Genomic DNA, 26,038 nt, shown 5'->3' with positions numbered 1-26,038 from the left:
GTATATTCTAAACATATCATAAATATCGATTTATAAAAATAGTGATTTCATGGGTCCTTTTTTGTAAATTTATGTTTGAATTAAAAATGGAATATTCGGATTTTTTACTTTTGGACAATCGAATGTAAGCACGCTGTACCATGATCTCTGTTCTCAAATCACAGCCACAGTTAATGAAGGGCATATCCGTAAAAACATGCCAATCCCCACTCCCATTATTTCATACAACAATAACAACAAATTTTTTTAAAAAAAAAATCCTAACTAAAAAACCATCACCACCCAAAATAAATAAATAATAAAAAAAATAAAGTAGTAATTATTTCATTTTTATTTTTTATTTCTAAAAATTAAATTTATATTTTCCTCATTTCTTATAATAATTTGAATCTTTTAGACAATGGTAAGTTTTTAAGAACTACATTTTTTAGTTTAAAAAAATTTGTTTAGTTTTTTTAAACCATTGATAAAAAGTAGATAACAAAAGAAGAAATTTAGAGGTAGAAATAATTTTTAAGCTTAATTTAAAAAAAAAATCAAATGATTGGTCAATGGAGCCTTAACAAATCAACTTTTGCCATCTACTTTCAATCTCCTCAATTGTAATATTAACTTTAAAAGTTAATAATAGGTTGAAATTCATTACCATTTCAAAAACTCATTAGCTAAAATAAATATTTTAAATCGTTGTAAAAAATATATTGTTTAAATATTTAAGATGGTGTCTAATAACCATTTAAGTATTCTTGATATATAATTTAATTTTAAAAATTGAGCCTATAAATATTTCACCCACTATTTTTATTTTGTTGTTTGGATTTAAAAAGCTATGTCAAAGTTTAAAAACTAAAGAAAAAACAAGAATTTCTAAAAATTTTATTTAATTCTAAGATTTGATGAAGAATTCAAGGTGTTTACTTAGAAAAATATTGAAAATGTGAGTTAAAAAATGTGAGAAAGCAAATTCAAGTTTTAAAAATGCAAATGATTATCAAAATGGTTCTTAAATTTTATTTTTCTTTTTTAAAAAAAAAAAAAAATTGTACTTGTTTTTTTTCACAATTTATTTATAATGATTTTTATTTTCTTTGAAAATAGTTCTTAGAAAAAAAAATTAATTTAAAAAAAACTTTAAAATATTTTGAATTCTAAAAGTATAAAACAAAAATAAAGAAGTTTAATTTTTATAAGCTTACTTTTAAAAGACAACAAATTGTTTGTTTTTTAAATGTTCTTGTTTGATAAATATTTTACTATCAAATAAGATTTAAACAACTAATAAACGGAGTCTTAAAATCTTAAGGTCCCATTTGATAACCATTTTGTATTTTTGTTTTTGTTATTTAATATTAAATCTATGAACACTACTTCCACCTCCAAATTTCATCCTTTGTTATTTACTTTTCACCAATAGTTTAAAAAATCAAGCTAAATTTTGAGAACTAAAAATAGTAGCTTTCAAAAAGTTGTTTTTGTTTTTGAAATTTGACTAAGAATTCAACCATTGTACTTAATAAAAATGTAAATCATTGTAAGAAATGTGGATGAAATAGACTTAATTTTTAAAAACAAAAAAAAAAATCAAATGGTTACCAAACGAGACCCAAATAATATAAAAGACAAGAAAACGAAATGCCACTTTCCAATAACACTTCCTTTTCAAATCCTATCCACTGCAGCATGACACACACATAAAAAAAAAAAAACAAAAACAAAAACAAAAAATTGTTCTTAGTCGAAGTTTATTTTTCATAAATATTAGTAGATCTCACAATACTGATCTTAATAAATTCCACTCTACTTTTAGAAGTATGATGATTTTAGTGTTCACATAATACCATACTCTATTCATTCCATTACTAACAATAAATTAAGGAAGAATGAAAGATTGTAGGAAGAAAATTTTAGTACTCCCATAATATCACACTCTCTTTATTCACACTAAACATTTGTATAGTAAATTTTAGTAGACCCACATTATTTTGAAACAAAAATATTTGGGTATTGGCAGAGCTTTATATAGCTTGCTAGTTCCTAATTAAAAACTGTCATATGGTAAGAAATTTTGACTTCTTTTAAAAAGTTAGATTATTATTATGTTCTTGTCATGTAATAAATGAAAGGGTTAGGAAGAGATAGATGCAGTCAAAGCTATACTTACTCATTGTTCATTTTAAAAAAAGAGAGGAAAAAATTTCTAAAATTATATAAAGTTTAAATCCTATTTTAGTCAATGAACTTTGAATCTTGTTTTATTTTGGTCCCTAAACTTTTAAAAATAGTCATTTTAGTACTTAAATTTTTAAAAAGTATTTAATCTGGTTCCCATTATTGAATTTTGTCAATTTTTTGATGAAATTGCATCTAACATGTGTTGAGCAAAATGAAGGTAAAGTAAAATGCCAACAACCAATGCGTCAAAATACTGAACAACAAAAATCTTGAACGCAAAATGATTTTTGAGTTCTCCTATAGAAAATCGCTTTACCTGCTAATTCAAAATTGAAACCCTAGATTTTTTATTTTGGCTAACTTATTTGGTATTCTAGTTATCTAAAAATACAAGTTATCTCATCATTTTATTTAAGAGTTAATAAAATTTTAATAGCAATGATCAAAGTAAGCACTTTTAAAAATTTAAATACTATTATAGACATTTTTAAAAGTTAAAAGACTAAAATAGAACGAGTTTTAAAATTCATTATCAAAATAGGATTTAAACCAATGTATTGCTTAATATTTCACTAAGGAATTCTCCCAGCACTCGCCCTCTCCTTCTACCACGTGTCAAGTTTCGCTCTCTCACACCGTACAGTTGAACAAGTTTGCCGCCATTGTACGAACAGCCTGTGGCGGAGGATTCGACAACACCTGGAGCAACATCTTTGTGAATGACAGGCCAATAGTGAAGCGACACGTCATGTAAAGAAAGTGCTTTTCATGCTCAGCTGCGTAACTGTAAACCGGCAGGGCATTGGGAAGTGCCTTTTAATTTGTCTTGAACAGTGTAAATTCAAAATGGAGTCGCGGTGGCGACACGTAGCAAACCGCCCCCCTGCAGCTGAGTCCTTTCGTTTTCTGGTTATTTCGCTGTACCCACCGCCGTCGTACGGCGGCGGTAACTTCCGAGGATTGTTGGAAATGCACAGTGAACAATCCCATGCAAAAAGATAACTTAATTTTTGCGTAATGGTGAAGGAATCGATAACTGAAATCTGCTTGATTTGACACAAATTTTAAATTTATTGTCTGCTTTTTCTATTTCACTCTTTTTGGGTTTTATTATTGCTTTTTTTTAAAAAAAAAAAAAAGAAAAGTGGGTTTTATTATTCTAATTACTTAAATATTAAATATTACTAAATGATGTTTTGTTTCCGTTTTATAAGTATGTAGATTTTTGTTATTGATTTTTAAAAATGATGTTTTGTTTCTTACATTTTTATATTTTATCACCGAACATTTGAATTCTGAGTTAACTTTATTTGATTTTTTAAAATACTCAATAAATTTAAATAATAAAATAAAGGTTTTTATAAATATTATACAAATAGATGTCTAATATTTAGTGTCCTAAAAGTCATGTATTATTTTTCATATTGTTCATGTGGTTTGTAATAATTTATGTTTGGTATCCATGTAAGTCCACATCCTACTTGCCACTTTAGTGATAATGAAAATAAAATTTCATATATTGCCTATTTCTATAAAATCATATTTTCTATTTCTATTATTCCATTTCCATAAAATTATTATTCTAGTTATTTTCAATTTAGTTATTTAAGTTTAGTTATATTTTATTATTATATTATTATATTTATATATTATTATATTATATTATCTCTATATCCGTTGTACTTCTCAATTTCACAATACGTTATCAGCACGAGCTCCTGTTGCTTTCATTGCTAAAGGTAGGTCTTAAAGCACGAGCTCCTGTTGCTTTCATCGCTGAAGGTAGGTCAGTTTTTTCCTCTTCATTATAATTCATAAATTAAATGTTATTTTGCATATTTAGTACATATTAGATTTAAATATAAATACAATATTTTGTGATAGTGTTGTCATGAAAAACCTTACAAAATTAGAATTCGCAACCCTTGACATTAATGACAATAATTATTTGTCATGAGTGCTTGATGCCGAAATTCACTTGGATGCTATGAACTTGGGAGAGACAATTAAAAAAGGAAATACGACATCCAGCCAAGACAAAGGAAAAACTATGATTTTTCTTCGTCATCATCTCCATAGGGGATTAAAAATGGAGGATCTTACAATAAAAGTTCTTGTATCTTGTGGAAAATTTTGAAAGAAATGTATGATCATCAAAAAACAGTTATTCTTCCTAAAGCCCGTTAAGAATGGATGCATTTGAGGCTACAAATTTAAAATCAATAAGTGATTAAAATTCCACATTATTTAAAATCAGTTCAAAATTGTTGTCATGCGGAGGAAAAATTACTGATGTTGATATATTAAAGAAGACATTTTATACATTTTATGTCTCGAATATAGTCCTGCAACAGTAATATCGAAAGAAATGTTTTAAACAATATTTTGAACTAATTTTATTTCTTCTCGTGGCCAAACAAAATAACGAATTATTGATGAAGAACCACGAATCTCGACTGATTGGATCAACACTATTCCTTGAAGTGAATGTTGTGAATGTTAATAATCGTGGTCGAGGTCGTGACTATAGCATAGGAAGAATAATTATTATTTTTATGGTGATCGTTTTAATCATTCAAATCTCAAAAGAACCACATAAAATGATGATCACAAAGGAAAACTTCATAAGATAAGAGTTCAAAGAGTGTTGAAAATAAATGCTTCTGATACGGAATGACTGAGCATTGGTCACGTATCTGTCGTATGTCAAAACTCTTAGTTGACCTCTATCAAGCATCCTTGAAGGAAAAAGAAAAAAATGTGGAAGTAAATTTTGCATACTAGGATAATGACATGTTTGACCCATCCCATATGATAAATTTGGATGTGACGGACTTCTTTGAATCTCCTGAAGAGAAAATTGGTGTAATTGATGGAACATTAAATGTTTCTTTTGATTTTGAGAATATCTAGACTTAATGTTGTTGTTTTCTTTTATCTATCTTCATGTTTTTTTAGTAACTTTTGTATATTTTAAGGATTGTTTTTCTTATTATAACTATTTTCTTTTAATGAAGAAACATGGATCATTTTCATATGTTTGGTGCTTCAAAAATGAACAAAGAAGATCAATGTCTAGTAGACAGTGCAACTACACACACAATACTTATAAATAAAAAATATTTTTTTCAAATTGAAATGCTGAAAGAAAAAGTAAATACAATATCAGGTTCTGCAAATTGATCGTAGGTTTTAGAAAAGAAAATATTGTTTTACCTAGAGTAACAAAATTTACAATTGACAATGTATTGTTCTCTAGTCAATTAAGGAGAAATCTTCTAAGTTTTAAAAATATACGTTGCAATGGTTATCATATTGAGACTAATAGTAAGAATAATGTGGAATATCTATATATTATCTTTACTGTCTCAAATGCAAAATGTATATTGGAAAAGTTATTTGCTTTATCTTTTGGATTGTATTATACTCATATACGAGTAATTGGAACATATGCAACAATGAACCTAAAGTTCATGAATCCAGATAGAATTGCTATTTGGCATGATAGATTAGGTCATCCAGGGTCTATAATGATGAGAAGAATTATTGAGAATTCAAGTAGACACCCCTGACAGGTTATGTATTTACTGCATGATTTGCTGATTGTCATTTTAATGAGACAAATTTTCCAACATTAGGGAGGGAAATTAAGAAATTAAAAAAAGATACTATATGGAATGCATCGTTATTGTCTCATTTAGATCCCTGTACAGATCAATGTGAACTTGAAGTTCAGAAGATAATTCATTTGCAAAGTATAGCAAATCAATTACCAGTTGCAAAGAAAGTAACTAAGTCACATATATCAGTTGCAAATGTTCCATAAAAATTGATATCCCAACACAACAAATTGTCACTAATGAGTCTGGAACACGCCAGAAGTATGTAAATACTCATGAAGAAATCCTCAACATGACTAGTGAGGAAGGTAAAATACCTAAAGATAATAATGAGATTTCAATAAACTATGTCATGATAGGAAAAAATTGGAATCGAACTAATGTAATTATTAACAATATTTTTGCGTATAATATTGCTCTTGATATTATATCTAGAAATGAGGATCATGTGAACCAAAATCTGTTGAAGAATGTTGACATAGAAAAGATTGTTTTCAGTGGAAAAAAGCAATCGAAGCAAAATTAAACTCACTTTCAAAACGACAGGTTTTTGTACCAGTAGTCCGAACACCAGAAAGTGTCAAACCTGTGGGATATAAATGAGTATTTGTGAGAAAAAGAAATGAAAATAATGAGGTCATAAGATACAAAGCAAGACTAGTTGCACAAGGTTTTTCACAAAGACATAGTATTGATTATGAGGAAACATATTCTCTAGTGGTGGATGCAATTACATAAAGATATTTAATTGGTCTGATTGTATATGAAATTCTGGATATTCATATTATGGATGTAGTCATAGTTATTTATATAAATCTTTTGGTAATGATATTTATATGAGAATCCCAGAAGAATTTAAGGTACCTGAAACATATACATCAAATTCTCAAGAATGATATTCAATAAAGTTACAGAGATCACTATATGGATTGAAACAATCGGGACGAATGTGATAAAATCATTTGAGTGGATATTTATTGAAAGAAGGATATCAAAATAATCCAATATGTCCATGTGTTTTTTAAGGAAATAACAATAATGATTTGCTATTATAAATGTATATGTTGATGACTTGAATATAATTGGAACTCCTGAAAAACATTCAAATGCAATAGAATATCTTAAGAAATAATATGAGATGAAAGATCTTGAAAATTTTTTTGTCTTGGTTTGCATATTGAGTATTTAGCAGATGAAATATTTATTCATTATTCAACTTATAAAGGAAAAATTTTGAAAAGATTTTATATAGACAAAACACATCCATTAAATATTCCAATGGAAGTCTGTTCATTGGATATAAAGAAAGATATATTTCGACCTCGATAAGATAATGAAGAACTTCTTGGTTCTAAAGTACCATATCTTAGTGCAATTGGTGCACTTATGTTTCTTGCTAATAATACAAGACCAGATATTGTATTTGAAGAAAACCGAACACAGGGATTTCCATGAGCAGCGGAATAGATCATTCCAAATGACAATCATGTATGAATATTACAAATTATAGTCATGAACAGAAACATACGGTTATGCAATCAATATAGAAATTACAGCATGAAACTACAAATGATCAAGAAGAGAAATCTCTACACACATTTGTAGATTCGTCTCCACGCTCCTTGATCACGAACGCTCGAACACAGCAACCTCAAACGCGCGAACAACACGACCGCTATGCAGCACGAACACCGTGCACTCGTCCTCAGTGATCGCATCGGTCACGAACTCCTTAATAACACGAACGACCTCAACAAAACCTCGACGGTGTCGAGTTTAGTATGATACCACCAAAAAGGTTACCTTGGTATTCTCGGTGTCATAGTCTAGAGTGTGGGCTCTGTTTGGACTTGGTATGAAATAGAAGGAGGAGGAATCCACAATCGTGTAAGCGATTAAGTAAGTGGGAGAAGACTGAACCTATCGTATAGGTCGATGCCCAATCGTTTAACAAAAGCTATATGATCGTTTAGCAAAAGCTAAGCGATTGTTTAGCTCATCGCTTACTAGCGTGTCTGCTGCCTATAAACACTACACGATCGTTTACCTTTTTCAAGTTGTCACTTAGTAAATCGGTGTTTACTTGACAACTTCTGTAAGATTCTTTTTTCCAAGTGAAAATCTCAAAAAAAATTTGTCAAAAAATTTACTAAAATTAGGAAAACAATTTTCCTTTATCTCACGGTTACCATGAACCACCAATAACCTCCCACTCAATTGGTTATTAGAGAAAAAGATTTAATTGTCCAATAATTAATATTATTATAAATATAAATGATAATCAACTTATCATACTATATTTATAACCTATGGTTTTAATATTTCATCTCATGAAACATATAAACCATAGTTTTTTTTTATGCTGTGGTGCTTAATATAAATCTCATTTACATTAATCCTCCACTAGATGTATCTCATACATCATACCAATTATATCATATATAATAAAATTACCTCTTGTCAATTTGAACATTTCAAATTAACATCAAGAACTGATCCTCAATTGAATCCATTGAGCTACCAAGGGGACCTTATAGACCTGTAGCTTGAAGCTCCAAAGGTACATAAATAACTAACTAAACTCTTTAGTCACGGGCTCCACCATCTGTTAACTGCCAGACACTCCACTAAAGACCGACAGCTGAACTCTCCTTACCACATATATATTATGTGCCCATCTTAACTAATCAGCAGCGCGACAACCCTTCACAGATCGCTCGTAAGTATAGTTGGGCCAATAACCGTTATGCCTCTGTCGTTACATCTAACTTCTTAAGTACCACTGATCCCTCTAATAAACATAAGTCATAGTCCTACTATGACTGAGTCCTCTCTTTCAAAGAGAAGCTGTGGCCACTATGTTTAAGCCTTGGAATCAACCTTTAAGGGAGCAATCTCTCTACTTATCCCTACTTCGGGAAAGGAGTGAATTCCATTTTGTGGATTCAGGTCCTAACTCCCAAATCAGACAAGTCCCTAAAAAGGTAGGCATGTTGAGTTGGCAATCTGGCCACTCTCACCCATACTAATCAAAGGATCGCCCTCAAAGGCAGGAGTTCCTAAAACACTCATGATTGAGGTCGTGTCACCTATGGTCATTTAGGTGAGATGTAAGTCTCTAGTATCAACGCTGTTATATACAGAGTCTAGTCATCTCGTGGTCTGGGTCTTATACAAACTCTTTGTATAGGACACCCCCGCTCGCACGTCTCCACATGAATGGTTAGGATCTACCATCTATAGTAGTTTACAACACTTTCTCTACAAAGTGGACTGTATCCGTAGTGTCACCAGGATTAGATATCCTATCTTAATCCTCATACTACAGACCTATTTAGGTTATCACTTAAGGCATGATCCACATGTATATCACATATACATGCTTAAGTTCATATAAGATAACCAAGGAGTTTTGTTTATTGGATTTGAGTAAATGCCAGAATTAAATAATACTTAATTTATTCATCAAACAATGTGTATCAATACAAACAACGAGACTCCGGGAGAATTAGGACACCAATCCCAACAGTATTTTCTGTAAATTTATTAACTAGATATAGTTCTTCTCTTACAAAAAAACAGTAGAACGAAATTAAGCATATACTTCGTTATCTCCGAGGAACAATTGATATGGGTTTGTTTTATTCAAATAAATAAAATTTTGATCTAGTTGGTTATGCAGATTCTAGATATTTATCTGATCCACATAAAGCTAGATCTTCAACATATTACCTGTTCACATGTGGAGGAATTGCTATATCATGACGACCGGTGAAACAGACCATATCGGTCACCTCTTCAAATCGTATTGAAATTCATATAATTCACGAGGCTAGTCGAGAAAGTGTATAACTCAGGTCAATGTCAGGACATTCGTGAAATGTGTGGCTTGTTTTCTAATAAAAATCTTCAAACAATATTATACGAAGATAACACAACTTGTATAGCTCAAATCAAAGGAAGATATATTAAAGGAGATAAAATAAAGCATTTTTCACCGAAGCTTTTCTACACTCATGATCCTAAAGAAAATATCGATATCACTGTACAACAAATTTATTCGAAGGATAATCTGGCAGATTTATTTACAAAAGTATTACCAACTGCAACTTTTGAAAATTTGGTGCATAACATTGGAATGCGGCAACTCAGAGATCTTAAATGATATTTTCGTGAGGGGAAATAAATATATTGTATTCTTTTAGGAGTATGTATTATATGAAATATGTACTATTTTTTCTTCATTAGGGTTTTTTTCCATTGGGTTTTTCCTAGTAAGGTTTTAACGAGACATATTTCATATATATATATATATATAGGCATCTAAGAAAGAGTATTATAAGTATCATAAAAATTGATGTCCAATGCTTAATATCCTAAAAGCCATGTGTCATTTTTCATGTTGTCCATGTGGCTTGTAATAATTCATACTTGGTGTCCATGTAAGCCCATATCCTACTTGCCACTTTGCATATAAATAGTGACATTTGGTGAATCTTAAAATTATACAGATTGGTGAGAATAAAAAGAAAATTTTATATATTTCCTTTTTCCATAAAATCATATTCTCTATTTCTATTATTCCTATTTCCATAAAATTATTATTTTAGTTATTTATAAGTTTAGTTATTTATTATTATTTTTTATTTATTTTTTTATTATATTTATACATTATTGTATTATATTTTCTTGATATCCATTGTGCTCAATTTCATAATAAAGGTAACAATAAATGAATGTAATGTTTATCAGTTTAATTTTGAAAAATCAAAGACCAAACACTAATTTTTTGGCTACAAACACTAATTTCACCTATTTGTTTCTTTATTTTGTTAGGTGCTTCAAGCAATTTTTTTATGTAAAAGAAATAGAATTAAAATTATGTTATTAATTTTTAACCTTGATTAGGAATTCAAATGTGTTTGCAATGATGACGAAAAACATACAATATAAATTGAATGGAAGTATACACAATTTCTAAAAACATAAAACATAAAACATAAAACATAATAGTTATTAGATGTTGATGCCTAAATTATGAAATAAAATATTATTACAATCAGACCTAACTATTTAGATTTACCATTAATTTTTTGTTTTCTTATATCTAGATAGGTACCCAATATTGATTTGGAAATTGATTTTTTTTAGTATAATGAAGGATAAGAGAATCTGAATCACAGACCTCTTGATCGTTAACATATTAATATGTCAATTCAATTATGTTCACTTTGACTAGAAACTGACTTTTTTTTATAGAGTTAAAAAATAATTGGGTTAAATGATTAACAATCTTATAGTTTTAGGGTTTGTTTGTAATTATCCACACATATAGTTTTCAATGGTAGTTTGTCATATATAATTAATTCTATATGCATGTACGAGGTTGAGTATGGAATTATGTTTACTTATTTTAAATTGAGTATTCATTTCTTCTTATTCCTACTAGATGAAAATTCTGTATTTTATATATCCATACGATTGAGTCCTTAGGTTCATTTTTTTGGATGATGAAACCCTATTTGTCAATATTTCAAATTGTTGGTGGACAATAATTTAATATATAAATTTATTAAATGGATTCTAAATAATTAGGAAGAGAACATAATAATAATAATAATTAATAATTTGTTAACAAAAAGCTGAGGTTTAACTTATTGTTTTATTTTCATACGTAAAACATATGGAAAAACAGGTTAGACATGTTGGACATGTCGCTGGGAAGGGATAGAGATTTTGGGCTAAATTATAAAATATATCCATCCATTTTTTAAAGTTTCAATAATACCCTTAAAAAATTCAAAAATATTCTCATACTTAGTTTTGAATAGAATCAATTAATATTTTATTTAAAAAATACTAAACTTTCAAAAGTTTCAATACTATTCTTAAACCTAAAAAAGAAGAAAAAAAAAAAGAAAAAGAAAAAACTAATAATACCTTTATCGTTAGTATATGGACGGAAGCCTTAATATCTTGTTTCAAAAGTATCGTTAAACTTTCAAAAGCTGTATTAATACTCTTAACATTTCAATAAATCAATTTAAAAATTCTCCTACTATTAGTATAGGCATCAATTTTATTTAAAATTCTCTTTAGTGGGAAAATAACCAAATTTGTAATATACCCTCATTTTTTTCACATGAATACTCTCATTCTTCTTCAATTTGTCCAATTCTTACACCAATTTTCTGTACAACCAAATATAAACCAAAACTTCAAGTTAAAACACAAAAACTCCCAAAATCTCACAAGTTCAAAAATCAAAATCTCCCCTTAAAATTTAGTAAACGATAAATAGCCAAATTCAAAAATGACTGACAAAGGAATATCATCTTTGATCACAGTGAATCTTCTTAGCTAATCGCAAAGTAATTTAAAATGCATAAATGATCAACAAAATCTTCATCACTACAAATTAAATTTGGTAATGCACATGTTATCTTCTTGCCTCTCCATACTAGTTGTCCTTGAAATTATGTTTCATATCTCAAGGTGTCTCTAATTCTCAATATGTCAGCCTTTTGTATACTAACTTAAACGACATATTAACACAAACTTAGCTATTAAAATACAACCTTGTTAAAACTTTAAGTCTTAATTAAGGTATCTCGGTAGTCCTACTATCCTCTTTGTTCTTGCTACAGGGAAATTTTTGTAGATAAATAAAGATGAAACATTTAACACGAAACAATATATCATTAACAAAAAAGGGGATGAAGGAACGAGGGTGATGGGTTGTGTGACTAATGTCTCATTTAAATGTAAATATACATTGTGATCTGAGTAATATAAAATGGAAATATTATCGAACATTTCACAAAATTTTGCAAGTTGGTGTGGATGCAAATTATGATTAAGAAAGCAAGAGCGATAATCGAGAAAAATATATTTGTTTTGGGTTTTGTTTGTTAAACAGTAAAAAGACGATCAGGAAGCAAATTGTGCAACTTTGCGTTCGTAATTCTGCCCAATTAGGTGAAGTAGCAGCCGCGCCTGCAACTAGCAACGAAATGGACCTTATGTGTTTAGGAGTGCACCCACAACTTACTCACATGGATGTTCACCAACTCAAGTTCAAGTTTGATTCTTGTTTTTTTTTAGCCATTTTCAAGAATTGGAAGGAGGCTAAGCCGACCAACAAATATGTCTATGCTTGCCTTGACTCTTGGATAATGAAGACTAAATTTACAAGTGATTTTATGGGCTAAAATCAAGTTTGATGTTCAACTATGAAAATCTAGTGGATTACAAAAGCTTTTCAATAAAACATAAATCCAATATTGCCAAACATTGGACAAACTTGGGACTTCAAAGTTTAGGCCAACAGAATAATTAAACTTCCACTAGAAATGTCCACAGAACGGAGTAAACATGGGATGACTTCCATGTTTTCATCCCCATTCTTTATATCATTCTATATTCTTCCAATATTTTTCATTTAATTTTGTGGGGATTGATGCAGGAATTTATTGTCAAAATTTTTTCTTATTTTCTTCTTTTAAAAACAAACAAAAAAATCAATTAACTTAGATAACTTCTATGATTTTTTTTTAATTAAATAGTTAAATTTCTTAGTATTTTTTTATATGATTGATTCTACCTGAAAAATATGAATTTAAAGAAAATTACTCCAATTTTTTTTAGAAGAACCAAATTATTCATATATTTAACCTAAATTTAAACGTTTAATTCAAGCCTATTCATTATATTGACAATTAAATAAAAAAACTTGAAATTTAAATATAATATTCATAAAATAATAATAACAATATAACAATAAACAATTATAATAAATTAAAAGAGAGGCAAACGAGACGGAAATAGGGAGGTGATATTGCTTTTCCCTTCCCTGTCCTTGTTTAGCTTAATTACATGGATTTTTTTCTCACTCCCTTCTCAATTCTCCGCTCCTTTAGGGACAGATCCCCACAAAAATTGTAGACATTTCAAACTTATAAGATAAATTAACTCATAATTGATGAAAAAATAGTAGAACAATAAGAAGAAATGTACTTCATTGAATTAGATAAAATGACACAAAGTTTAAGAATATTTTAAAAACTTTCGAGAATTTAAAGATATTTTTAAATAAAATACAAAATTTAATGGTTATTTTTATAATTTAGCGGCTTTTGTTGACAGAGAGGTTATATTTTGTGAATAATATAAGCTGATTTCACGTGGTAATTCCACGTCTAAATAGGTTTAGTGAAACAACAATTTAATCATCAATTTTCTTGTCCACAATTATTTTTAAATGAATGACAGTACTTTTAAAACCGCTAGTAACATTACGAGCAATATTAGATAGGACTATTTTATATAAATTTTCATATTCGTAAAATCAATAAATTGATGCTATTTATAGTTATGATATAAATCACATTTTAAATCCTGATTTTTTTTCATATTTTTATTTTATTTAAGACTTTTAGAATTAAAACATTCGAATCCTAATTATTATCTCTATTGAGATAATCCGTCCAACTCTACAATATTTTGGTGTCAAGAAAATTCATAGGATATTAAATTTTTGTCCTTTATCAAGATCATGCCCTCTATTAACTATTGGGTTAATTCATGAAGGTTATTTTGGTTTTATTATTACTTAGTCATTCCTAGTCAATATTAACAAATACACATTTAAAATTATATTATCCACAATTTAAAATTTTAATGTCAAAGTAAAAAAAAAATTATTAAAGTAGTTATTTTTGTGAAGTTTAAAACCTAAGTCAACATAAGATTGTTTGGTCTGGGAATATATTTTAAAAGTGGAATGATATAATATAATTTTTTGTTTTCAATTGAAAATTCGATTCATTCTCTAAGAAAAGAAATTGAAAAGTTGAATTTGTAATAATTCTAACGTCTCTTTTCTCAAAAAAGGAAAAAAAATTCTAATGTCTCAATATTTAAGATAATATTTGAACTTAAAATATTATATTCTTTTAATTTTTATCTTGCAAACTTTAACAATCCATGGATGTCAAGTCATTGTCAAATGATGTGTTCATTTCAAAAGAAATTTTTTTCCCCTCTTTTTGAGAGATTTGTAATTCAAATTTCTCTACTAAAAAAGATTGATGTAAAAGAAAATCAAGCTTCTCTTCATATAAAATTTTATAATGGATTTTTAATTAAAATAATGGTCCAACTATAATATATATATATATATATATATATATATATATATATATATATGTATGTATGTATGTATGTATGTATGTATATATAGATATATATAATTTAACATAAATTTATAAGTTTGTATCTATTTCATCTTTAAATTTAAAATGGGTCTAATAAATGTAATAGGTCACCAAATTTTAAAAATTTCCAATAGGTCTATAAATTTCAGTTTTTGTGTCCTATTCATGATATATCCAATTTTTTTAAAAATTAAATTATCTATTCGATATAATTTTAAAATTTATTTCTATCTAATGAAACCATAAACTCTGTATTTTGTGTTTATTAGGTTAGTAAATTTAAAACAATGCTAAATAGATCAAACAGCATACAAGTTTGAACATGTAAGAACCTATTATACATTTTTTTTGAAGGCTCATATATCTATTATATTGCACATAAAAATGAAAATTTATGAAATTATTAAATACTTTTAAAATTTCATAAGGGCTTAATGCACATAAAATTAAAAGGTTGTTACAAACTAAATATATATATTTAAAAATTTAAAGTATTAAACTTATAATTTGTCAAAATGAGCATGACTAAGTGATATTAGCATGATCTCGTCCCTAGATATTGAAGGTTCAATCTCCCATTTCTGTAATTATTGTACTAAAAAAACTCCTAATTTAACCTAATATTAAATATGGTCATGTTAGTGAATAGAACCTAACTCATATAATTTCTCTATCCATCTCATAATAAATAGTTTGTATGTAGGGTTTTTCTTTTTTAGCCACAAAAAAAGATCATTCATAAAATTTCCTATTTCCCATATTCCAAGGTCACAGTGTTACCCAACACTTAATTAATTAATTGGGAATTCTCTCAACTACCCATTTGTGTTTTTCCTTAAAGAAATATCTTTTTTAAAAATAAAATGACTATTTAATTTTAAAAAAAAAAAACCATTTGATCTTTGAAACATTTCTTCTTTCAAAGGAGACAATTTCATAATTATATGTCATAAATCATATTTCTTCTTTTCTACATACAAATTATTTCATATTTCCTATCAACTTTTGAAAAGCTGAAATAAGTTCTTTGAGTACCATAGTCATCAAATAACTTGTGTGTGTGTGCATAAATATATATATATATATATATAATTATTGTACCTATATTTATATATACATATAACCACCATTTTACCTATTTTAGAATATGGTACTATCAACCTACAAATTTAAAATAGGCTAATAGAAATTGTTTGTAATTGACCAGATTAACCTTATCCCACCAACCACATTTTTTTTCAACCATATTGGTTATTTTGGTCAAAACAAAGGTGTGAATCCCCCTTTTCAGAAGCAAATATGAAATTTTTAGTATTATAACAAAAATGACAAATCTCAAACAAGTTGTAGAAAGGCAAAGTTTCTCTTGCACTCTTAAACCTTTCATTTCATTTCTTTCACTCACTAAATAACAATTCTAGTAAACTTTTTCTCTTCCTTCCCTCTCTTCCTCTCTCTAGAACTCTTTATTATTATTATTATTATTTTTAATTATATTCCATTATCTTGTCACCATATTATTTTAATTGATAATATTTGACTATCAATTAATCGTACCATCTAAATAATTACTCATTTTTCGAGTGATCGTGTCTCTTTTTCGTCTTTGATTATTTGAATAGAATATTAATGAACATCTTTAAAGATATCGATCTTTATTAACTCAAATTGATTCATTAAAAAAAAAAGAGGGAGAGAGAATTTAAATTTCTAAAATGAACTTAATTTAACATGTTTAAATTCTCATTATTCATCGTAATTAAAATTTTAAATTATGAGTTCAGTCTATATATGATTTGGGTTTAGCTTCAACTTCATGTCGCAATTTTTGAAGTTGCAATTTCATCGCTATACTTTTTACGTCAAACTTTATGTATCAATCTTTGTCAACTATTTTAATTAACTACAATAGGCTTTTGAGGGAAGATATAGGATTTTCTTATGAAATGAAAGATAATAGGATGATTTGTGAGATTAACCGAATGATGTAAAGACCAAATTAAAATCAACTGACAATATAGAAATTAAATTAAAATCACATCCAAATATAAGAAACCTCAAAGTGTATAAACTAATAACTAAGGAAGGCTAAGAACTCGAACTTCTAATCTTCTAATCAAGTTATGCTATGGTCCTATTAATAATTTTGTAGTACAACTTATTATTATTGTTATGATAATATGATACATGAAAATATTGGAATAATATTAAAATGTGAGTATAAATATACAATAGTTTATTAATCGAATAAGAAAAAGACACGTGGAGATCCGTTTTAAGGTTGGTGACGACGTTCTGATCGATCTGTGACCGGCTTTAAGCTGATACAAGAATCTGAGAACCAAATGCTATGTTTTAAAGATTTCACAACCCACCCCACGCGCCGATCACATCAATCCAAGAGCGTGTCCAACTAAAAACGTCCCACGTGGACATTAAGATAAAAATATCACAACGTTCTCGAATACAACTGAGACGTGTAGAACACGCGCTTGGAAGACGCGTGAGGAAAGCATCTGAAAAAAGGAAAAGAGAGAAAACCAGGCTGTTTTATATGAAACTAGAAACAAGAAAGAAAAGCCCTAAGCCTGACTTCTTCATAATATTTCTGGGTGAAGATTGGAAAATTTCAAGTTTTTAAAGCCAAAGAAGAAGAAGAAGAAGGAAGAAAGAGAGAAACAAAACCCCCCTAAAAAAAACCCCAAATCCCAAAGGAAAAAAAACCCAATTCTAATTTTTTCCCTTTCTTTTCAAAGACCTCACTAGGGTGTTTTTTTTTTCTTCTGATCCCAAAAACAGTGTTTATTTTCACAAAAATTAGCTACACATTTTAGGGTAAGAAAAAAAGAGAAAGAAAGAGGGAAATTAAAAGGGTAGGAGAGATTTAGGGTAAAAAAAAAAAACAAAAAAAATTGGGGTTTAAAAAAGAAAGAAAAGAAATGGGAAGAGGAAGAGTAGAGTTGAAGAGGATAGAGAACAAGATAAACAGACAAGTAACATTTGCAAAGAGAAGAAATGGGCTTTTGAAGAAAGCTTATGAACTTTCTGTTCTTTGTGATGCTGAAGTTGCTCTTATCATCTTCTCAAATCGTGGCAAGCTCTATGAGTTCTGTAGTATTTCCAAGTAATTCTCTTTTCTCTTCCCTTTACCTCCATTTTTCTAGGGTTTCCATCATATTTTCATACACTATTTTCCTTTTTCTTTCCTCATCTTCTGGGTTATCACTATTTTTTCTAACTATAATATTTTACATCTTCAAAATTATAAATTTCTGATTTTTTTTTTTTTTTTTGGGGGATTTTAATAATGGGTTGATTTCTAAATTCTTATTTTTGGATTTAGTATGCTCAAAACACTGGAGAGGTACCAAAAATGCAGTTATGGAGCGGTGGAGGTCACAAAACCGGCTAAAGAACTCGAGGTCAATTTTAGATTATATTAATTACTAATTTTTTTTTTTCATTTTTTCATTTTAGATCTAAATTTTATTTTATTTTATTTTTTCAATTTTTGCAGAGTAGCTATAGAGAATACTTGAAGCTGAAGGCTAGGTTTGAGACTCTTCAAAGAACTCAGAGGTAATATTACAAGGATGATTTTTTTTCCTTTTTATTTTTTGGGATTTGATGTATTTTTGTTCAATTATACATCTTAAATGATGAGATTTGCATAATTATTTAATAAAAAAAATATATTTTTTTAAAAAAATAGAAATATGTACAAGTACAAAATAGCAAGTTTTGCCCAAAAAATACTCGATATTCAAGTGACTATCTATTTGATAACTAATTTATTTCTTTATTTAATTAGTAATACTTAAATTTGATTATTTCTTTCTTTCTTTTATAAGCTCATTAAAATAAGTATGTTTAATTCTAAATCTTGTTGAGATTTCATTAGTGCTGTTTTTGTGTAATGGAGAAGAAAACTGATGGTAAGATATATTTGAGATTTTTTTTTTCTTGTTAATGGTTTTTTTACTATTTTTTTTTTTCAATTTTGTTTTGTTTTTGTTTCTATCTACTTTTAGAAGCATTTTTGAAATGGTGATGAAATTTCAAATGGCTCTAAAACATTAATAAGTCCATATGAAAAAAGTAATTTTTAAAAGGAAACCACAATATAAAGGAAAGATACATTTCTCAATATATCCAATGGTCATGAGAGTGTGGTTACCATATTTGTGTTAGGTTATTAATAATGTTATTGATGTTGTAAAAGTTGTATTTTCAAATTGAAAGTGGTCTCATCTAAAAGGGTGGGTGGAAATGAATCATAAAACGCTTTCAAAGTTGTTTTAGTAGAGCTTATTTACATTTAATATTTTACAAATTTTTCCGAGACAACCGAATGTAGGAGAGTCATATAGTTGTTTCAAGAGATTAGAATATGTCTGAGAGTGATTTTGAAATTGTTAAAATTGCTTTTTGACATGTTTAAAATCACTCAAATACACACTCTTAATTATTAAAGATTGATTTAATATTCAAGTTTACACTTTTAAATGAAATTTTCATATCATGAAAATTGATTTTGAATGATTAAAAGTATATTTTGTAGTGATATTAAAAACGTCAAAAGTGACTTTTGACCATTTTAGAATCACTTCCAAAAATGCTCTAATTGAAGTGGTAGAATTGGTTTGAATACTCATGTATATAAAAAAAAATTCTTGGATGGAGGGTTTCATAACAAAGCCTCATTTTGAAGTTCATCAAATTATAAATTATAAAAGAGTTTGGTAAATTAAAAGCTAATTGAAGGAAAATTAAAAGCTCTCTTTTGAGTTTTTTTTTTTTTTTTTTTTTAAATTTTTTTATGAAATGTATTAGATTTCCTGAAAGAAATGTTGAGGATAAGACCCACCTCATACCTTTGGATTGTCCTAAATAATATTCATATTTTTTCATAATAAAAACAAAAATTTACCTCTAAGTTACAACCAAGATGAACATGAACATGCTGATTTCTTTTACATTTCTCTATAATAGGTGTGTTTGGGAGTTCTTATAGAATAAACCTTTTGGGCAAAAACATAGTGAGTATAATCACTTGAATAACAAGAAAAATAAAACTATGTTTAGCTTAACTAAGCCTTTTTTGGGCAAAATTTAGTTTTTAATCTATTAAAAGTACTTTCAAAACAAGCATTTTGGACCAAAATCACTGAATAACTTCTTTATTACAAGACTCTTAAAATATTTAAGACTTTTTGAAACAGTACTTTAATGTTACAAAACATGATAATTTTGAAGAGAAAAGTACTTGCAAACCATACAAAAGTGGTTTTGACAAAACCATGTAATTAAGTTAAAAAGTTATAATTGTGTTATGGCAGAAATCTTCTTGGGGAGGATTTGGGTCCATTGAACTCAAAAGAGCTTGAGCAGCTGGAGCGTCAGCTTGAGTCTTCTTTGAAGCAAGTTAGGTCTACTAAGGTACGTTTTAATCTATTCAAATTCAAAACTTTTCTTTTGGTCTTTTGTTTGATAATTGTTTGGTTTTTGAAAATTAAACTTGTAAAGATTATTCTTTTTATTAGTTTCTTTGGTTTATTATATTAAAGAGTAATTTAAAACATGAAGTCATGTCTAGAAAAACAAAATATAATTTTTGAAAACGTGTTCTTATTTTTGGAATTTAATTAATGATTCAAATGTCTACTTAGCGAAAATAAGAACTATGGTAATTAAGAAAATTCTAAGAATACAAGCACAAGTTTTGAAAAACCAAAAATCAAATCCAAGGTTTTGTTTCATATGGATTCCGTTTTTAATTTTCTATCTCAGTTGATTTTTAAAAATAAAAACAAGTTTTTAAAAAGGGTGATTTCTAAATATAGAAAAATGAACTAAAATATTTACAAAATATAGCAAAATTTCAAAATCTATGAATGAAATGCACGGATAGACTTCTATCAGTGATATTGGTAGACACCAATAGAAGTCTATCAGTATTTATCATTGATAGATTCTGAAGTTTTGCTATATTTTGTAAATATTTTCAACAGTTTTGCCATTTGAAATAATTTTCTTTTTAAAAAACTACTTTGTCTAGTTTTCAAAACTTTTCCTAGTATTCAAACATTGGTACAAAGTGAATAATAAAACAAAAAAAAAAAACATATAGACAGAAGTATTATTTATAAACTTAATTTTCAAAAATAAAAAACAAAAATCGAATGGTCACTAAAGCGGCCTTTCATTTTTTTCATTTTAGCCCTAATTCAACCAATATTTTTTTTATTTACTTTATTACCTACCTTTCAAAAATGATTTCAAAACATAAGACTAACTTTTAAGATTTTTTTTAAGAAAAAAAGTTAAAATTTCAAATGTGTTTGACAACCGTATTATACTAATTAAAATGAACCATACATAATTTCTAAAAACAAGAAATATAAATCAAAATTGTTATCAACCTATGAAGTTAGTTTTTTTTTCCAATCTTTTTTAAAGTATGATTTTGGGTTATGAGCTAAGTAGATAGAAGAGAATCAAAAAGTAATAATTAGGTATTTGATAGATTGTGTACTCTGAATAATCTTATGGTATATTGATGGAATTTGATGTCAAAGGGTCAATTAATATGCAATATTTTTTGTTCTTTGTTGCCAGCTTTTAATAATTAGGTTTGTTGTGTTAAATATATGTGAAGTGAAAATTCGAATATTTGATTTGTTGTTGAATAGTTTATCGTTTAGGTTAATTGAACTGTTGAGAAACTCGATTTTGTATTTATATTTTTAATGATATTTTTGGAGAATAATTAGTTTGAATAGCTTTTGGAAGTTTTTGGAGTGTAAGTTCTCATAATATTGTTAGTTCATGTTCTTTTAAACAACATGCTTGTAAACCAGATTTCAAGTTCTCATAATATTGAATTATGGTGTTAAGTTACTGTTCATAAAATTGTTGTTTGAATTTAAGTGATAGACTTTAAATAGACTACATTTTCACTATCTAATACACAGAAATTGAAGAAATAACATTTGAAAAAGACCTCTTTTGATAATGATTTGGTATTTGGTTTTTTTTTTTTGAAAATTGAGTCTATAAAGACTACTTGCACCGGTTGATTTATTTGTTTTGTTATTTACATTTTATGAGTGTTTTCAAAATCTATGTCATGTCTTGAAAATTAGGTTTCATTTGATTACCATTTAGTTTTTGGATTTTGAAAATTATGAATATAAAAACCCTACTTCTGCTGGTTGATTTCTATGTTTTGTTATTTACTTTTTTGAAGTGTTTTTAAATATCTAGGTAAGTTCTGAAAACTAGAAAAAGTAATTATTGTTTTTGAAATTTAACTATGGATTCAAGTATTTAGTTAGAAAAAATAAAAACCATGTTGAATACGTTGTAAGAAAACAAACACAATTTTATTAGACCAAATGGAGATGGGTCTAAAAGAGTAGTTCGAAGAAACTTGATTTTATTTTTAAAATGTGGGCACGAATTCTATTGTTTACATTGGGAAACTTGAAATCTTAATTAAGAAATGGTGAGAAAACAAATATAATTTTTAAAAATCAAAAAACAAAAAACCAAAGCCGTTTGGTAACTATTTAGGCCACGTTTGATAACCATTTTTTATTTTTTTATTTTTGTTATTGAAAATTAAGTTTAGATACTACTTCTACCTCCAATTTTTTTTTTGTTATCTACTTTTTATCAATTGTTTAAAAAACGAAGCCAAATTTTGAAAACTAAAAGAAATAGCTTTTAAAAACTTATTTTTCTTTTTGAAATTTGGCTAAGAATTCAACTATTATACCTAAGAAAGATGCAAATCATTATAAGAAATAGAGAGGAAATAGACTTGATTCTCAAAAACAAAAAACGAAATAGTTACCAAATGGGGTCTTAATTTTATGTTTTTGATTTTTGAAAATCTAGTCTATTTACTCTCAATTTCTTATAATGGTTCGCATATTTCTCAAATAAAAGAGTTAGAATTCTCAACCGAATTCTAAAAAACAAAAATAAATTTCTAATTTGTTTTTTAAAAACTTTATTTTTTAAAATTTGTTTTGGTTTTTGAAAAGATAACTAAAAAGTAGAGTAACAAAGTAAGGATGGAAGATGTGTTCTATAGTCAATTTTCAAAAACCAAACATCAAAAATCAAATCCAATATGTTAAAAAGGAATATTGTTTATTTAAATGTTTTGCTTTTATTTTAATTCTTTGAACTTGGTCTGCATGTCTTGTCCCTAGTGCTCTGTCTCTGTCCATTCTTAATAGACAATTATCGAAGTTTCACTTTTGTACTTTGAATATAGCTGCAGTTTACACCACCCAGTTGCTCTGTTTCTTAATCAATAGCCAATTAACTTCCACTTTTCTTGGTTTCTAGCCTAAAGTTTTAAAGCTACAAAGTTCAGTTTGAGCATCAGTTTCTAAGAATTTTTGTAATTATTCTCTTTGGATTTGAGTTCTTAGTTTTGTTTTTGACCATATGTAGAGTAGATTAAACGTTTGGCCTCAATGTTGATAATACACACTTATGTTAATTGACTATGCTCTTTTTGACATATTTGATCTCTTAACAATAGCTAGTTAGTTTGATTTTACCATTTCTATTGTTGAGCTTTATTTTAGGCAAATTTATTCGGTACTGGTTGTCTCATAATAGTCGTTGGATGTAGATTCTAAAATGTGCATGTTCCTAATAACCATGAGATACATATTCAAGAATTTTTTACCATTTCGCCTTATACACATCCAATGATGCAAAAACTACTAGTCACATTGTGGTGGTTTTCTAATTTCTCATTTTTGAGTTCTTTTGTATTGTTTTTTCTTTTTCCTTATGTTTTCTCAATAATTAAACCCTAATTAACTATTTAGTAAGCAAACCCAAGAAAGGTAAACAGATTTGGACTTGGAAAATTGATCGATGATCAAGAAGAAAGAAGAACTTGTTCTTAACTTCAAGATTTCAAACTTAACACAATCTAATTGATCAAACTAGATTGAAAGTCCTAAAACATGTTTTCTAAACACATGAATACAAAGAAAAAAACAAAGTGTTGTTTTAAAATGTGGAGATTACAACCCTATTTAAACTAATTGAAAGGACACTATGAAAGGATGCAACCTTTCACCTAATTGACTAGGTTCAACAAAAACTCTTCAACTACATAGATGAACCTTCATGATTGTAAATACATTGAAATAAATTAATACGTCAAGCATTAAATATGTGGATTTCCAGATTGATTATGCCTTTTGGGTGTCCAAGTGACTCTTGGAGCTTCAAGGGTTGTAACTCTTCATGATGAACTAAAAATTTAGCTTGGAAGCAAGCATTTAATCCAAGTCTTTTCGCTCTTGTCATTGGTCCTTGGGCATAGTGATTGCCTCATGATTAAATTGATTTGGAAAGCTCTCCCATAAATTTTCTGCATTAGCTTCAATTGAGCTGGATTGAGTTTGTTGAGCTTCATTTTTCTCTTGTAAAACTTCATATTCTCCTATGATTGTCAGCTTCACTTGTTTTTGGACTTATATCTTACATTGTCTTTAAGAAACCTAGGTTGATGTAGTTTGTAAATCAAAGTGTGAACAAAACACTAATTTATGTTTTCTTTAAAATTATTTTGTAATTGATTAGTTGTTTCCTTAGCTCTCATCATGTGTGTAGTTTGTCTAATGATGACCAAATTGTTCAAAATTTGGAACTTTGCAGACTCAGTACATGCTGGACCAGCTATCTGATCTTCAGAACAAGGTAAGCTTGACTTGATATAAAAAAAGTTTTAATGGTGAAGAATTCAAAATCATAGTTAATTTCTGTTGAAAATGTCATAATTAATAGAAATATGCTATACAGGAACAAATGCTGATTGAAACCAACAGAGCTCTGCAAATAAAGGTAAATCTACAAAACATTTCTTTCTTGACACACACCTACCCAACAAAAGAAGCTGAAATTTATTGATTCTCAAACTTTGGAACAAAAAAAGGAAAAAAAAAAAAAAAACCACTTTTCTAATGGCAAAATATTGAATTTACCATTGTGTAAAACATTAAAGTTATGTTTGAGAATGTTTAAAAGTAGTATACATTTCATCGGTCAGAAGATATGTCGACGAAATGTAGCTCGTCGGGTTTTTTTTATTGCGTTAATCTTTAGATGTTAACCAAAACATTTAATTATGGATGAAATTATCGATGTCGATATAAAAGTATACGATAAAAATTTCTTATTATTAGTATATTTTTGTCTGATTGATCAGCTGGAAGAAATAAGTTCAAGAAATAACATAAGGCTTACATGGGAAGGTGGAGACCAAAGCATGTCATATGGTCCACAGAATGCTCAAACTCAAGGCTTCTTTCAGCCACTAGACTGCAATCCCACTTTGCAAATTGGGTAACATTTTTTTTAATAAATAAAATAAAATGATGTTTTTTTTTTAATAAAAAATTTCTTTTTTGGGGGGTAATTTGGTAAATTTTGTGGTGGGTTTTAATTAGGTACACTTCTGCAGTATCAGACCAAATTACAAGCACCACAGCCCCAACTCATGGCCAACAAGTCAATGGCTTCCTCCCTGGTTGGATGCTTTGAAGACCAAAAGAAAAACTACCTTACTTTTGTTGCTTACATTTTTTTTTTTTTTTTGCACTATGCTACCAACACTATGCAAAATTGTTAATAAGCATTATATTTTACTTTTATTTTAGAACTTGAAAGAAAATCCCAAAATTTGAAGGACTTGTATCGAGAACCTATCATATTTACTTGTATCTTTTCAAATTTTAAGACACTTTGAATTTTCAGTTGGTTTTTTTTCTTTTTTCAATCTGTTTTATGTTGTGTGTTTTGAATATTGAGAATTACAAGTGGATTTTGTCTTTCGAAAGAGAATGTTTACTTATTGATTTTAAATTTGTATTTTCTACCTATGTTGGTGACCGTGACTCTTGATGTTCGTGAAGCAAATACAAATATTGAGAATTTGGACGAAATGACAAAATTCAGAGGATTATTTTGATTTTTTTATCAAAATTCTATTTG

At 27.9% G+C, this 26,038-nt stretch overlaps 1 protein-coding gene across 2 annotated transcripts; it reads left to right on the top strand.

Annotated features, from left to right (window-relative positions):
* The first annotated feature begins 17,591 nt into the window (after nucleotides 1-17,591).
* Nucleotides 17,592-25,800, top strand: SEP1 (K-box region and MADS-box transcription factor family protein). Of its 2 annotated transcripts, none has more exons than XM_039021253.2 (8): nucleotides 17,592-18,131; nucleotides 18,351-18,429; nucleotides 18,525-18,586; nucleotides 20,347-20,446; nucleotides 24,704-24,745; nucleotides 24,848-24,889; nucleotides 25,254-25,390; nucleotides 25,495-25,800. In XM_039021253.2, the coding sequence occupies exons 1-8, from the start codon at nucleotides 17,947-17,949 to the stop codon at nucleotides 25,586-25,588; spliced, it is 741 nt and encodes a 246-aa protein (XP_038877181.1). In that variant the 5' UTR covers nucleotides 17,592-17,946; the 3' UTR covers nucleotides 25,589-25,800. The 2 variants fall into 2 exon arrangements, with proteins under 2 accessions (XP_038877181.1, XP_038877175.1); XM_039021247.2 differs by having other exon boundaries at nucleotides 17,807-18,131; nucleotides 25,509-25,800.
* Nucleotides 25,801-26,038: the final 238 nt, after the last annotated feature.

This window comes from Benincasa hispida, chromosome 1 (genome assembly GCF_027475165.1).
Source record: "Benincasa hispida cultivar pf3 chromosome 1, pf3_genome.v1.1, whole genome shotgun sequence".
NCBI lineage: Eukaryota > Viridiplantae > Streptophyta > Magnoliopsida > Cucurbitales > Cucurbitaceae > Benincasa > Benincasa hispida.
Note: the sequence above shows the minus strand (reverse complement) of the source record. Positions and strands in the feature narration are given on the sequence as shown.